This window comes from Gambusia affinis, linkage group LG15 (assembly GCF_019740435.1).
Source record: "Gambusia affinis linkage group LG15, SWU_Gaff_1.0, whole genome shotgun sequence".
Lineage (NCBI taxonomy): Eukaryota > Metazoa > Chordata > Actinopteri > Cyprinodontiformes > Poeciliidae > Gambusia > Gambusia affinis.
The window spans coordinates 7,951,360-7,968,077 of NC_057882.1; the positions used below are offsets into that span (position 1 = coordinate 7,951,360).

At 41.1% G+C, this 16,718-nt stretch overlaps 1 protein-coding gene across 6 annotated transcripts in view; it reads right to left on the minus strand.

Annotated features, from left to right (window-relative positions):
* The window catches only part of robo3 (roundabout, axon guidance receptor, homolog 3 (Drosophila)), a 183,300-nt gene that overhangs the window by 65,597 nt on the left and 100,985 nt on the right, over positions 1-16,718 (minus strand). For all 6 annotated transcript variants that reach the window (XM_044140107.1, XM_044140104.1, XM_044140105.1 and 3 more), the window contains exon 2: positions 7,669-7,995. In XM_044140107.1, the coding sequence (XP_043996042.1) occupies positions 7,669-7,995 (327 nt within the window). The remainder of the gene's footprint in view (positions 1-7,668; positions 7,996-16,718) is intronic.

Sequence of the window (16,718 nt, forward strand, 5' to 3'; positions counted from 1 at the left end):
TGTAACCCCTTCGCCCAACCATCCCACAGCTTTTGTCTCACAAAACTCTTTATGAGATCAACACACACATCCATGCTCGCACACAAACACATGGTGGTTACCAGTAACACTTGCCTTTTGTATGGTCTAATTAATTCATGGATATCCTCTGGAGGAAGGTTGGCCAGTGTATCTGGCTTGATGACCAGCAGACAGCCGGATCATACAGAGGGGAATAAGCCATCCGGCCATCTGATCCCCCCCTTTCCAAATGACCACCAGTTCGCTCTTTGCCTGGACCTGCAATCCCATTAGTGAAGCATGAACACGCATCAGATCCTTTCTAAGTTATTTTAAAATATTTGCTACAACAGTCCCGACACTGTATTCAACAGTGGAGAGAAATATTGTCTTAAGAATTGGTGCGCTGTTTCTCTCATTCAGCTACATTGAGTGATAGACCAACACACAGCATCGTCATGTGACGTCACGTTCTTCAGAAAGTAGCCCACACCGGCATAACAAACATCAAAACAACTCATGTATGTGTTAACTCCTATAAATCTTGATTAAAAACAAACCTAATCTCACCTAATCTCGCTTTTATTTAGTGGATTTCACTGTAACAACGGTCATAGGGTGTATTTGTGAATTTTCACTTTCTACAAGGTAAGACTAACGTTCATGTATTTTACAGATAAGTAAGCTTAGTAACATTCGATCAAATATTGCATTATGGAAAAGCTAATCATCTAATCATTAGCATCCATGAAGAAAATGCCCCACCATCATGTAGCCTAACGTAGAAAAAAACTGGCAAGCATTTAGATTTTTTTAAGCATTTAAATCTGCTCCAATTTAAGGGAAAAGCCAATTACAACATAGTGATATAAATAATGTGGAGTGAATTCAAACAAAGTCAGCGATTTGATCAAATCAACAAACACGTCATGAGGGAGAATGTATAGGTTGTTTTCTAAGCTAGCTGTCTCCAACTTTTGTAAATACTGCTGTCTATGAACCCCAACTAGGCCTTCTACTTCCATAGATAAATTAGCTCTACTTGAACAAGTAAAGCCATGGCTATACTGGCAAAAATAACTTGGAAAAACAATGACAGTTGCTCTGTTCAATATTCTTGTCTCTCTCTTTATATCAAAATGATTAGGTGGCATAGTTGAAAAGGGTCAGTAATAGTGAAGTGGAAGAATAATGAAGTATGACATTCTGACTTTCAGCTGTTTGGTGAAAGCCTCCGAGAGTTGATAAAGAACTTAAAGACCAAACAGCTTTTGGAAGATAAAGGAGCACAGCAGAAGTCAGGGAGGAAGTTGTGGAGAAATTTGGAGCAGGGTTATGTTCAAACCTATACAATCCATCATCCCAAAATGGAAAGAGCATGACCTACTATATCACTGCAATGCAGACCTACAAAAATGTGGAGATCCACCTAAACCAACGGGCGAGAGAGGAATATCACGAATAAGAAAAGCAGACAAAATCTGTTGAATTTTGTCAGACATTTCCATAAATCTGGCTTTTATAGGAGAGTGTTTAAAAACAGAAAGTCCTAAAATGATCTGTCTAGTTGGCCACAAGCCCTGAAGGTGACATTGTAAAGGTGGAAGATGATTCTCTGCTCACTCAGAACAAATATTGAATTTTGTGGGTCTCATGTAATATGCTACATGTGGAGAAAAATTAACACTGTACAGGACCCTGACAAAAGTGTCACCCCACTGATACATGGCAGTGGAGGCGTTATGCTTTGGGGAGTCCTGTGAGGAACAGTTTGTGGATGACCCCGTTTCTACATGACTGCACACCAGCACACAAGCTAAGGGCCATTAAAACGGGAAGAAGCAAGTTTAATATGGAGGAACCAGAGTGCCCTGAGCCACAGCGCAACAGAACCCAGTAGGGATAAATTAGAGCAGAGACTGAGTCAGGTCTTGTGCCAGCAAAACTTTGCTACCAAAAAAAGAGGTCAAGACCAGGAAAGCTGGACACCCACTGGGTTGAAATGTCTGGTCTGTTATAAATCCCTCACCAGTCTCCAAACTGTCTACCGTGGATGATGACGTCTCGCAGGTAGGAATGCTTCGTTTCCACTGAGCGGTAGGTCACGTTATTTTAAAACTCAAAAGCCTAACATGGCATCGTACTACAACAAATAGTATGACGTTTGGTGTGTCTCAGTGATGTTTTTCTGTCCCTCCAGTTAATGGACTATGTTGTGTGACACCAGGAGCTCCACCCTAACTGTATAGTCCTATGGAGCTACACTGAAGGGGGCCCAGGAATGGTGTGGTACGGGTTGGTTATATGGGATGTTTTTACAATGGTAACAGACAAAATTGAGTCACAAACTGCACTGACTGCACTATCGCTCAGAGGAAATGAGGCTTTATATAATCAAACTTTAAAAAAACATCTCCAATGAGTTATAGAGCAAAGCGATACCAACTGGATGTCTGACAATAGCCCAACTGATGAAAAGCCTCGTAACAGTTTTAACGGCGTTAAGGGCCCAACATGGTCAGAACAAAGTTGAACTGTCGAAGTCAAGTTGTTGTGGAGAGACATTGTGTACTTCTGCACACAACCTCCAAGGTCCACAAGACACACGGAGCAGAGGTCCTGTGAAATCCCTCCTGCTGCAGTATACTTCATTGTGTTTTTTCATATGTAAGATTTACGACAGCGCAGTGAACACAGCAATCATGGTAGAGTCCAATAACTATTTCTATGTATTGAGAACAAGGTGACGCAATTTTCGTCACAAAACTATGACAATGACAACGGATTTCAACAATTCTGCCCAACCAAGAGGAACCCTAGAGACTCTGACTTAAGAGCTAATTCCTTTATGCAAATGTTTCTCTCAGTTTATGGCCCTCTTCTCACAAGCAGAGCTGTTACTGCCCTTACAGTAAATGTTTATTCCACGGCAGGGCATTAAGACACCCATTCATTGTGACAACTTGAAGTCATTTTCTGTCTGCTAGTTATACAGCCACGCTGACCTTACTTGTACTGCGACGATGTCGGTGTAAACAGAGACTGATTGCAGGTGAGTAGCTATTTAGCTGGAAGGGCACAGAGCAGTGCAGCTGCATCTGGCTGTGTAGGACAGCATGCCCCACAGAGTTCCCATCACAGCCCATATGTCTACACAACGCTACGCTTAATAACAGGGACAGAGGGCAGCTCCAGGACAGCACACAGAGAGGAGTATGGAGGGGGGAGGACTCACGTAAATGTGAGTGTATGAGTGTGTCTGTGGTCACCTTATCCATTTGATCAGATGCACCCAACCTGCTCTCCTTCCACCATAAATTCTTTCCAACTCCCTAAGTCCTTCACTCAAACTCAAATCCATCAACCCTGAAATCAGTTTTTACTGCGAGGATTTCAGCCATCGTGTGGTGTGTTTGTATGTGTGTGTACATGTAAGTATTTGAGAGAGAGAGGGCAGCGTGATGAGACAGGAGGCTCTAGCTGGTGACAGTGATGTTCAGCTGCTTCCTTCACTCTGGTCTTCAGGATTACTGTGGGAGAGAAAGTTGGACTGGACTCGGCATGCACCCACCTTCACCTGTTAATGTCTGAAATTCTTGCAAACAGCTGCGATTCTGACCCTCAGGGCCTGATTGCTCCTGTTTCTCACCTCCTCCCCGCAAAAACCCTGTAAAGAACCCTGGAGGTGTGCTGGATTTCTGGGTGACCAGCCCTTAAAGGTTATTCCACTCAGTTAAATTGAAAATGCTTGAATCCCCCCCGGCACTCGCACAGTGAAATCTCCTTTTCTCCTCACATATCTGGATGAATATTTATGAGCCATAAAGTCTGGAGCTCGAGTAGCCTATGACATGAAACCGTCGGAGAAAGAAGACGTTAAAAAACAAGCTAGCAGGAAGTGAGGCATGCCACTCTAAATGTCACATCCTGGTGCAGGCAGGGCACTGCAGGCTATTACATCTACCGTACTGTACTCTCTTTGTGAGTGTGAAACAAGTTGGCCTCTACTATAGACAGACTTTATGGAACACATATTCAAGCTTAAAGATGATGACAAAGATATTAGCCAAAAGACAAAGACTACTGTAAGGTTTTAGGATTAGAATTGCACCGTCATGATGGCAGCATATTGGAGTAGCTCTGTTATGTTAGCTCTGATTTCTTTGTTCACCTTTTTTTTTTTTGGCTGAGGCATTGCATGTTTGGATAATTATTTCCTTTGGATGCTGCGCAGCTAGAAGAAATTGTCCTCTTACTTTCTAAATTTCGCAATGTTGTTATGATGCCTAGCAACCAGGTATCTTTTTAACAACAGGGAGCAGCTGATTAGCATCTGAAAGGCTCAGATAATACCTGACCTTCAACCTCAAATCCCAGAGGAGTTGAAAATGAGGCTTTATGGATGCAGATCAAGACGACAGAACAAAAGAGAAAATAGGTTCAAACCATCTTTTCCATTGATTATAATGGGCAAAGGGTCATTACCCCAACTCCAGCGTCTCTTTAACCATATGGCTAGAAAGAAATTTGCTTAAAGAGGAGTAGCAAAAGCAAATGAGGTGGAGTACTTCTTACTAATTTGTTTGATTTGTTTCTACCAGTATAACTACACACTTACTCAAACTTTTGGGGCTATCCCAGTCGATCTTTTGACCAAAAATATTGACATTCCAACTTCTCAGCTGAATTGAAAGATAGAATAAACTTTCTAAATGTGGGGATTCACTTTTTAGGAGGTAAAAGAGAATCTGTCAGTACAACCAAGGTTTACTAAGCCAGCAAATATTGCTCAGATAAATGTAGAACACGACTAAGTAAAAACATTATTAATGACTTTCTCATAATACATAGATTTGCTGACTTTATTTATTACTTTTAGTCATTAAAACAACCCTGATAGACTTTCATCAGTCCTCTGGCTGAGCATAGCAGTTGCCTTGCTGGATCTGAGCAGCATATCAGGCGTTTCGCCGCCTGATATCCAATTTTAGGTTTGTGCAGACTGTGTACTTGTACGCTGTACCATAAATGCTACACACACATCTGTGGGAGAAACTGTTTTGTGTGTCAACCTGTGTAACAGAATGCCGTAGCTGGATCATTAAGAACAAACGTTTGACACTCAGAAACCTTTAGAGATTCTGTGAATGTCGGTGAAAGGCTGTGAGGCAACAACGCACAATATTTGCCACTGAAGGAAAAACAGAACGTGTACTCAAAGAAATCATATGTATGCTACATTGTCAAAAATCTGGAACCCAAAAGATTTTTTCATCTTTTCAGGAGTTTCCACAGAATGAGAGATATCTGTCACTCATTATGAAAAGTGACTCTCAACACCTCCACCTACTCCACCACAGGTGATGCTTCTACAGAAACAGAGGAAGCGTGAAGTGAAAAGTACGTCTTCGTGCAGTTAGAAGGGGAGGTGTAGGTGATGGACACGCTTCACACATCCACGATATTTTTGGAAGATGAGGAATGATTCATCGACTGTTTTTCTTCGAAGGCAGGTAGAGTTGGGTTTGGGTAGTACAACAGCAGGGTTGAATCCTTTCAGGAAAATGGATGCCTTGTCATAAAATCATTGGCAGCAGTTTGAGGTTTCTCTGATTTTACTGCCAATACATGGAGGAGAGCGGTAAACCAGAGCGGGCCTGAGGGCTCATCATTCAAACTACTTCTCAGTTCAATGCTCCTAAGATCATTTTTAACCGGCTTAAAGGAGAAGAAGCATTGTTGTGTTGACTTGCTGGTGTAGGAAAGGGAAGGAGGATCCTAAAGAGACAGAGGACAATTTCAAGGCCTTAGATATGACTATGAAGTGCAGTCAAATTTTTGCTAAGTTACTTTTGATATATAGAAAAATTTTACCTACTGAAGGTAACATAAGCTGGGTTCACACAGCAGGGAAATACAACCCAAAATCTGGCTTTTTGTGGTCTTAACTGCCCAATTCTGATCTTTTCACCCCCACCCAAACGTCCATCCAAAAATCCATCCATTTTCTGTACATCCTTGTCCCTAATGGGGTCAGGAGGGGTGCTGGTGTCTATCTCCAGCAAAAGTTTCGGGCGAGAGGTGGGGTCACCCTGGACAGGTTGCAAGTTTGTAAATTATAAATATGGACTTATGAAAAATTGAAAAAGAAGTGTGCCTCACAATATATTGCATATCATATTAACATATTAATATTAGTGTAATTGAGATTTTACTGCTTTCGTTTCTCGACCATAATTTGAGTTAGAAGTGTAACTTCTCTTGTTTTAGCTTTTGTTTAGCAGCCTCCAGCTCTGTTTCGCCGCTTGTTGTAACTGCAGGATTGGTCAGGTGTAAATCATCTGAGTTGTGTGATTGATAGGAGCAGAGCAGGGTGGGGCCACGTTTGCACATTTATTGCACAATGCACTGTACTTGTCAGAGTCTAATTAATCTCTGCATCTTACTTTCTTCCCTTCTTCAACAAGGTAAACTTGCTCCTTCTCTATTTCCTCCTCCTCTAACACAACTGTATGCTGTGCATTCTGGTTTGATTTTCTCAGTGCTGTATGAACAGTAGGGTCATTAAACGCGCCACAGAAACCCAACACGCCCATCAAGCAAATCATTTTGGCCCATAATTCTGGTGTAAACTCTAAAATACCTCAAATCACAATCCCACCACTCCTGGATCCGACTACCTATCCAAACAGACGTCTCTACAGAAGTTGGAGTCAGTGCTCCAAAAAAGATCCTTTCTATTACTTGTGCTTTCTTTTCCTCAGCTTCACCGTCTTGTTATGATCAATCCTGTCAGCTCCCAAACAAAATCTGACTTCAGCAAAAAACGCTGTAGTTACGTGACTACAACTGAAAATACATAATACCCCCTTTTAATTAGAAATGTTCACGAGCAGCCTGGCTCTGGAGAAAGAAAGCCGAGGAGTCACACAGAGTCCAATCTGACAGGAGTTTGTTGTATTTTAAGAAAATGGGATCTGGTGGTGGGAAGCTGCCAGCTGCCCCTCATCCTCTCCCTGCAAGACAGTTTCCCAGCCTTCCTGTCCAGCGGCGACAACCACTATCTCTGTCTCTTGAACTGGCTGTCATCCGTCCACATTAACAGGACCGGGCGCAGAGGCCCGGCCCGGCGTGACAGCAGGCTGGGCTCTGTGGAGCGGGTAAAGATAGGACGCAGTGTCAGAAGGGAGTGCGGGGGGTTCAGGGTGGAAGCTGCCAGGAGATCTGACATCAAGGTCGACGTCTGTGTTTCAAGTTAACTGAGCCGAGTGAGGCTCATGATAAGAAAGCGTGGAGTCCTTTGAAGCGACGTCTGCTCTTCCTGACTCTCCCAGCGTGGCTAATATTATTACCAGTGAACTCTATCTGGGATTTAAATCCTGTCTCATAACAGGAGCCTCCGGATATTTGACACCTGTTATACAAACAGGCACTTTAAGGCCTCCAACACCTTATCTCACCTTCACACAAGCCTCCTTTCACACTTCACTCTCCATCCTTACTCTGACTGATTCTCTCTACAGTTCTGCATTTCAGGGAAGCCGTTAAAGCGTGACACGCCTCCATATGTTTGATTTTCAGTTGCAATACTTGATAATCATCCTTCACGCCAGTTTTGTGACTTTCTTTCTTTCCCCTACATAGCAGTTGAGCTCTGACATCACTCACTCGCCACCTCCAGCGACGCGTTCCGGCTGACGGCCTCGCCCAGGTAGTTGCGCGCCACGCAGACGTAGACACCTTCGTCCGGTTTGCTTCGCCGCCCGTGGACGATTCGCAGGAAGAAGAGCGAGCCGCTGGGCAGCAGCATGCGGTGGGAGCGAGGGTCCTCTCGATCCGTCTCCACCCGCTCGCCATCTTTGTACCACTCCACGGTGGGTGTGGGCCGCCCCTCGGCCTTGCAGTTGAGGGTCGCCGGTTCTCCCTTGGACACAATCAAATCGGACGGATGCTCGATGATCCGCGGCGCAGCATCCTCCAACCTGGGGCGAGATCCTGAAGGAGCAGAAAGGAACACAGAGTTAAAGTTGGCCTTATTCTTACTATGGATAATCATGGATTATTATTTTAGAAAGTGTGAAAATAATTAGTGACTGATATAGTACAGACATCTAGAAAACCTAGTGGAAAAATTACTTGTAAATAAAGGCTTTTGCATTTTTATGAATAATATGGAACCCTGTAGATCATTATAAAAATTGATGCATAATGTGGCATCTATCAATGAGCATAAATGGCACGCTCATATGTCTTGCTTCAAAAACATCTAAATTTACACACATAACTAGTTCAGACAGATCCGTTTATGCTCCCACATCAAGGCAAAAAACGAAGGCAGATTAAAACTTTGTACAGCTTTGTGAGGCTGAAATCTTGCAAGCTGCAAATCACCAGTTATGAATCTTATTTTCTCAACAGATTGGAAGGTAGATGCAGGTGGAGCTGGTGTAATTTAGGTTAATTGTTCCACGTTCCCTTTACTTTTTTAACTCAGATGAAAAAAGCACAGCTATGTGGAAAGCAATAACAGCAACTTAAGCATCCTGAGGTGTAAGAAATGCCGGGTAAATGAAGGAATACCAACAGAAGACTGTGTCACTTTTATCTTTGTTTTTTTTGGATACTGGATGCTTGAGTGCAAATTGGATGTTTCCTCTTTTTTCTAACACACCATTCTATTTCTTTGTCACCATATCAATGTCTTGCACTGCTGTAAATTGTTACAAATCTTCATGTTTTTGGAGTATTTATTACAGAGCTTAGACTTCAAAAGAAGATTCTGCAAAAGAAGGTGATGGTGAAGAGCGGAAATGACCCTTTGCTGTTTGGTGACCTTTAGGTTGAAAATCCAACATTGTTCCTATTGTTATACTGATGGTAGCTACAGTGATAATCAGCTTTTGATTTGATTTTCGGCCTGTCAACAATTGTATTTATATAAAGCCCGAGCTGCTGAATCCTGTTCTGGCCAATAACAGTTTTGGTCTATTATGAACCACACCCAAGTGGCCTGCTGTGTAACATTAGTGGGGAAAAAAAAAAAGTACACCAATACAAATGACATTTTGCTTTGCTTATTTTGACCAGCACTTGGCTCCAATGCTTCACTGCTCCCTGAAGTAATGCACACAGTTGTTTGATGACTCCACAGATGATCTCTGTTTTCTTTAAGGTTGAGTTAGTGTTTCCTAGAAAGTTTCCGTAATGGAGACCATCTCTGCCCTTGGGTGGTGTTGTTGAAACGCTAACCTTAACTAAGGCGAGTGAAGCCTGTACAGCTTTAGATGCTGTTCTGGCTTCTTTTGTGACTTCCTAGATGAGGCATTTACTTCTCCCAGGGCCATGATTTGAATTGTCATCCTCCCTTTATAAATTAAATCATCGTTTGATAACTCTTATCAAACGATGTTTGCTCGGGTTATCATTTTCAGATATTTGATTTTTAAGTGTGACATATCTGTAGGAGGAAAAATACTTTTTCTCCCATAACTACAAACTGTGTACATTTATGCCTTAGTCAACATATGAAATTATAAATTGTAAGAGAATTACTCTTACTTTTGACTTTGGATAAATCTCTTGCCCGTTTGGCGATGCGTTCAAGGACCAGATGACACTATGCTGACACTATCTGATAAGAAAAGCAGTCAGAATTCCTCCAACCAGCAAATCTTTTCTAAGGTTTAGGAGGATTAAGAAGTCCTCTAACATGCTTCTTGGAGATGGGGATATAGAGAATAATGTGATGATGCTTTTTTTCAATCCAATTACCCTCACAAAGATGGGGAAATGGGATGTTGTAACAAAAGGAAATGGTCCAGAGGAACTGCACTTGCTTAGAGATCAAATAAAGAGAACAGCTGGGCTCCAGTCTGGAATTGTCTGAAATGCACTGTATTTCCACATTTACATCATGCACTACAAAGCATCTATTTTTTTCTTACCTTAAAATTTCACTGTATAATTTGTTGAGCTAGAAAACAGAAGAGTTGGAATTATTTTTACTTTTCTGCCACATACCTATGAAAACTATTTCAATAGATCAGATCACCAATAGGTTTTGATTGTGATCAGTATGTTGCTAACCAAACTGACTGAGAGGAAGAATGCTGATTGGTTTTCATACTCTACAAATGGGTTGTAGTATTAGCAAGTGTTTTAGTTAACTGAAAACATAAGAAACAGCTGAACTGTAATTTGCCAGAAATGAACAAGATTTCATTTATAAGCCAGATCTTCTCTGGCTTGTTAAAAGGATTATATAATGGGAAAAAATGTCATCTTTTTGAAAATACCAACAAAGAAATTGAGGGAATCACAGCTCTGTCCTGATCTAGAAAAATGTCATTCAGTAAGCTGTTCACGCCCACAAACACACGCATGAGCACGCCCACACACACACACACACACGCACACACACCATATCTAAGCTTACATGTATCCCATCATTCCAGCTTCACTTCCATACATATTTATTTTAAAAAATCCTGCTGCATTCACTGTGACAAGATCTCAGTCCATCAGATATCACTATATTAAAATGGCACAATATTTCTCACCAAAGTAAAGTCTGACTCAGCACTATTCAGTTGCTGTCAGAATGGCACTTTGTCTCATGAACTAAATTCAAGTCACAATTATCAGTCCCACATGTTTTACAGAAACTGTTTTTTAGTGGTTTAAGCTCAACATGCTGTTCAGTCTATGGTTGCCACTTTTATTTTTAAGTAGGAAAGGAAGTAGTTCATGAGTTGCTCTGTGGTGTTGACAGTCTGGCCACAAAAATAATTTTTTTCCAAGTACCTAACAGTGTGGCTCAACTCTACAAGGTTAAGGCTTTTACTCAATTGTAATGGAAAAGAACCATAGTAGGTGTGTACATCATTATATAAGTTATGAGTTCCCACAGTCTGAAAAGTAGCACAATGTGCCCTGAACACAACACAACATAACGTCATGCTAGCTATGTTTATATGCGCAAAATTCCCTGATGGGATTTAAATGTATTCAGATTAATCAGAATGTATTCTTTATATTAGCATAACATTAATTAGTCTGATCATGACATACACCAGGCTTTATTCAGAGTAAAAGTAGTGACGTGTGTTAATAAATATCCTTAAGCAAAACATGGAAGTTGTACTTTGTCTATGGTGAACATAAAATCAAACACACGTGTGTTCGTATTGAGCGCCAAAAACAAATTTGTGCCAGCAGCTGTAGCCCTGCTGCCCTTCCCTGCTTTCAACCTGACAGCAAAGTAGGTTCTGACAAAGGGGCTGGTACCACGTCACAGTTACTAGTGGGGAACTCTTATAACGGCCGAGTCGAGTCGCACTGAGCGGGCGCTAGTGGAAAAGAGCCAGAATAGGCTGCAATGGGGGTTATCTAGACATTTAATAAGCTTCCCCATTTTTTGTAGCATTTTAGGTACTTGATAAAAGTGGAACTTTGCTAGAAGTGGGAGAAAAAATAGATTGGATAGATATTAGCTGTTAGCCAACTGCCATTAGCCGCTAGCAAGGTTACAGAAGTCATCTGCTTTGAAGCTTCCCAATGACACTAAATGACTTTTTAAACTTAGTAATGAGATTTAAAAAAAATTAATAGTTTTTCTGATTAGTAAAAAATACAAAAACTTGATAACACTGAAACTGAACTGAATCATTTTTATTCTTATTTATTTATTTTATTTCGAACAGATGAAAGTAAAATCAAGAAAGAGGAAAAAATAAAAAAGTTAAAACAAATTATCATGCCAAGTGACATGCAATTTTATATTATCTGTTCGAGAAGGAGCGGGTAGAAGTTACATAATCTTATAATGTCCTGCTCCTTTCATACTCATGAACTTCTAATCAATTAAATGTCGAAACACCAGAAAGACACAAATTATTTCCACCTTACATAATATTTAAATCTCACATTCTGATCTTTAAATGTACAATTATTTAAACACTTTTTATATAGTCTTTCTTTAAAACACGGACTCTAAATAAGTGTTATAAATACAAAGGATAAAACTGTACAGCTAAGTAATAGAAAACTGAGTTATCCATCTCAACATGTAAATGTAACATGCGGCACTACTGATCATGATACACATCAAACACTTATAGATTAGATAACAATACATATAGATACTCACTATAAGTATTGCTTTCTGTGTATAAATCATGTTTTTTTTTTTCCCTGTGCTTCTCCGCCGACATTTTTGTGAGTTTTATCTGGGCTGTTCACCAAGATGTAGTGTATTGTTTATTTATCAGGGTAGAAATAAACCACAGTGGTTAAGAACTCAGCAGAAGAGCCCATTTAAGAGCGAACTCATAAATTTTACAGCGTGAGCAGCGGTAAAGCACAATGCGTGGAAATCGAAAGAAGCGTTTTTTAAAGAGGACCAGACGACTGTGGGAGGCAGAGCTAAGTATCAACAAAGATCCAAGAGGAAACCACTGAACTTATGGATGACACGCATGGCATAAGAGGAAACGGAGGCTTCATGAAAAGATCACTCAATCCCAAACTGAAATGCTCTGCCATCTGTACATGGGCTGTCACACACATGTCCGGATCAGTCCGGGAAGTGGAGGAAATTGTCATTGCTTCCATTACAACTCCAAAAGACGTTCTTTGACCCCGGACCTCTCCATAGGATCCCTTTGTGCTGCTGCAGGCTGCAGATTAAACTGACTGTAAAACGCTACTGATCTGCATGATAGAGACTGACTGCGCTGACACACATCTCAAGGATATTTGAATTTCTAAGATGAGCAGTATTCCCCAGCTCCCCAGCTCAAAGTGAGTGAAAACATGCACAACGGATAGGGACAGGGCTGGAAAAGAGGAACTCAGATCTGGTTAAGGAGACAGCTGGAGTCTGCCTGCTGATGTTGAGAAGAGTTTCTGGTATGAACACCGTGATCCCTCTAAGGACCTATTAGCTGCTGTGCACGGTGCTCTACAGCAGGATGGCAGCAACTTTTAGAAATACATGAGCTAATGAAGCCACAGGGATGCAGCAGGAACCCAGGCAGAAAGCCTGGTAGTTTGACGAGAGAGCTGTGAGAAGGAGAGATGAATTACTGCCAAAATAGCCAAAAAGGAGAAAACGTCTGATTTCAGAGAGATCTGGCTGCAGATCAGGAACCAGCTGTCCAATATCAGTCTTCGTCATGTAGCAACTTTCTGGTTAATCTCTGATTCATTTCCAGACAAATATGTGTCCAATGCAGAAGTGGGCACGCAGGGACTTGTGCTTCCCATCGACAAAGCTCTATTTTATGGGTGGGCATTTATTGCATCAATTATAATTTATTGTGATAAATTCTTTATTGTGATAAGAACTTTGATTTATTGTTATCAAAATAAATTCCAATTAATGATGTTCAAAATTCCCCCAAAACTGTCTGTCCTGTTGGGATGTTTAGTCCTACTATTTTCTCCACTGTCTCTTCAATGAAAGTACCAATAAACTTGAAAATCTGAAAATATGTGCAGTTAAGTGATGCAAGTCACACTTCTTTAGGTGACTGGTGTCCTAAATAAGCGTATTATAAATCGGTAGGTTTTTAAAGAGCAGTATTTGTGTGTTTGCGCCATGCAGTCAGAGCCATAAAGTTACCAGAATAAAATAATAATAATAAATTGGTCTTATTGCCACTTTTATCATTATCACAATAGCACCACAAAGTACAGCCCACCTCTACTCCGTTTTGTTTATGAAAGTAATTAGCATTTGCTCACTGAGAAGAGACAAATGTTACATGTGTGAAGCTTTATAAACTTACACTGATATAAGCCGACATCTGCTTCTTTAACAGTACAGTAAGTGACTTAGTGATGCCGCCAACCTTCAGCGAATATAAAAAATATTGAATATTTTGACAGATCTATTATCTATTGATATTGATCACATGTCTATCACGATGTATATTGTTATTGAATCTCTATTTCACTGTGATGTTTGCAATAAAGTGACAGAGCTGCAGTTTCACAATAATTTCAAACATTCTCCAGCTGAAATTTTCATCTGGGTTTTCGACTTTATTTTCAACCGACCAAATATAGAAAAGTTTAAACGCTTGAGCCCCACACTGTTGGCTTATTCACTTTAAAACCCTTAAAGGTGCAAAGAATAAAAGCCAGCACTCACAAAGCCATGTTTCCATCAAGGTAAAGAAGCGTCCAGTTTATTTCAGTTAATTCCACTTCAGCAGCTCTGCGGCCTCAACTTGCCCCTCCTACCCACTGAGGCTGAACTGGCAGACTGAACATCAAAAAGACTTCATCACAAAGAGCAGCACTCTGTATTTATACTATATTGAACCATCAGGAGGAATGCATAAACAGAATAAATTACTGTCAAACAACTTCAAAGTCTTCTGCAGCCGCTGAGATAAGGTGAAGGAGAGAAAGAAATCTAAAAAGGTGACAGGGAACCTTTATGTAGCTCAGAAACGAACGAGAAGAATTCAAAACAAAACAGCCGAGAGCAGGACAGACTCCCGCCGCAGTGTCCTTTCAGTCGCAGGAGTTGGCATGAATTTTTCTCTTTCAGCGGAGATACAAATGTTTCAGCAAGAGGACCGGTCCTGGCGTGTGCAGCTGAGATGCAGTCCTCAGCCAGCCAACTTATTTCACCATTTACAGCAGCGGCCTTTCATCTTCGAACGGATTTAATCCACAAGCTCATTAAGTCACAGCACTGACGAACAAATGATGCTTAAAGTATTTATGCGTTGCTATCCGTCACTGGATCCAGCTGACGCCAAGGAATATGAACCTTAAAATGTCCCAAAATAGCCAAACATCACACTGACAAAACGCGTGGCACATACTATGGCACAAAAATACTTTATTCAGAAAAAAATCCTCTGCTATCAAGTGACAGGTCAGATGAGTGGGGGGTCAGCTTGCGATTGGAGACACGCTCGTCGTGTCGCTGACAGACGATACAGATCTTGACAGGAATCCTCAAAACAAGACTTGAACAAAAAGAAAGCCACATAAATCCAGGCTGTTAGGGAAAGGAAGGAGGAAATCAAGTGGCACAGACACAAAGCGGAGAAAAGAGCTCTGTGGAAAGTTCACTTCAACATAATTTCACTTGACAAGCTATTTGTTTGGGGTGACAGGCTGTTAAATGCTTTTTCTGCACATCTGCAGCTCTGAAATGTTTCCAACACCGTATCTTTCCATTACAGCCGCTTACCAACTGAGACGCTGTTCTGACTCCAAATTACACCAGGAAGGATCGTTTGTCATCATCCATCCATCCATCCATCCATCCTTAAAGTAGTCTAATAAGAATAATCCAGGATAGGTGTCAGAATATCAGCGCTTAGCTCTAGAACAAATCTAAAATGGAGGCTTTTCAAGCTCTTATCCTTCCAGTCCAGATGGGGTAAAACACGCCTTCCATTTTGATGTCTACTCCCCATTTCTCTAAGCAAATAAAACCAGGACTAAGCTGAGCTCACGCACATGGTGTACCTAACATATCCAGTCCTTTACTCTACAGACACAGCCGTTAAGTATTCACTTTAAACTGAATTCCTGCAATAGGGTAAAAGTAAGAGCTGCTCTTGGTGAAGAGGAACGGAGGAGGAGGAAGGAGGAAAATCAAAGACATTGCAACAATCTTCCTATTCCATGCTCATTCTTTTCACCATGGCTTCCCTTTTACAGAGTGTGTTGTTTTACTGCTCTCTCGCCTCCTCCTACTCCTCCTATCGATTTTCACAGAATCCACAGGAATGCATTTGCAAAATCTGCATTTACAGTTGAATGTGCAACAGTCGTGTGAGGTGGGCTACAGAGCTTCCTTCTACACTCCCTCCCACTCTGCAACCAACCGGGCACAACAGTAACTTGCATGACAATACGTTGGATTCCCATCGAGGCACCCCCAGCGCTTCTTTAATTGAGTTGATACGAAGCATCTAAATGAGTTGAGTCTTGCGGTGGAAAAGAAAGCTAAGGGTATTTACCACGTCTCTCTAGGAGCCTATTATTTAATTCGTTCCTTAAAGAAGTGGGAATCCAAATGCGAGTTCAAAACACCTCCGCTTCCTGCACCTTCCAAAATGGCCGACCCGACTGCCAGGGCAACTGAAGCAAAGTTTAGCTGAATGCTGTGTCAAGCTGACCAGGCAAAAGCAGATTGCTTTGCTTATCTAATACAGTGCATTCTGATGTAAAACAAGGTCATCAGGGAGCTGATAAGTCTGCTGTTCTGTTTGTTTGTTTTTTGGGGTTTTTTTTTAGGAGGGGTGAGTATAGACTTTGTAGGTGATTATGTCAACTATTTTTATACTTGAACAATCAAAAACTTTTTGGTGATCAGGAAATTTTAAACTCCTCCAACAAATGTCGGATCATTAGAGGTCCTGGTAAGTGTCTGGTTATCCTCCATCCAGAACCAATCAGAAGCTTTACTATGTTGTGGTATTCTGATGGACTGATAGGATGATTAAACACACCAAGGCCAGAAGGTAAAGCAATGTCTAAACAAAGGCTAAAAGTGATCCGAGAGTTGAACATGTTGGCCTGAATGTTGGTAACCATCTATTAAAGCAAAAGTTAATGTTTGTGATGCATAAAAACTCAGAAATAATTCAAATATTTTATTGAAATTGTAGATTTTTCACCTACAGAGGTTACCATATTTTTATGTGTGCAATGTGGGCTGATGGTGAGGATTGATAATAGTGGAC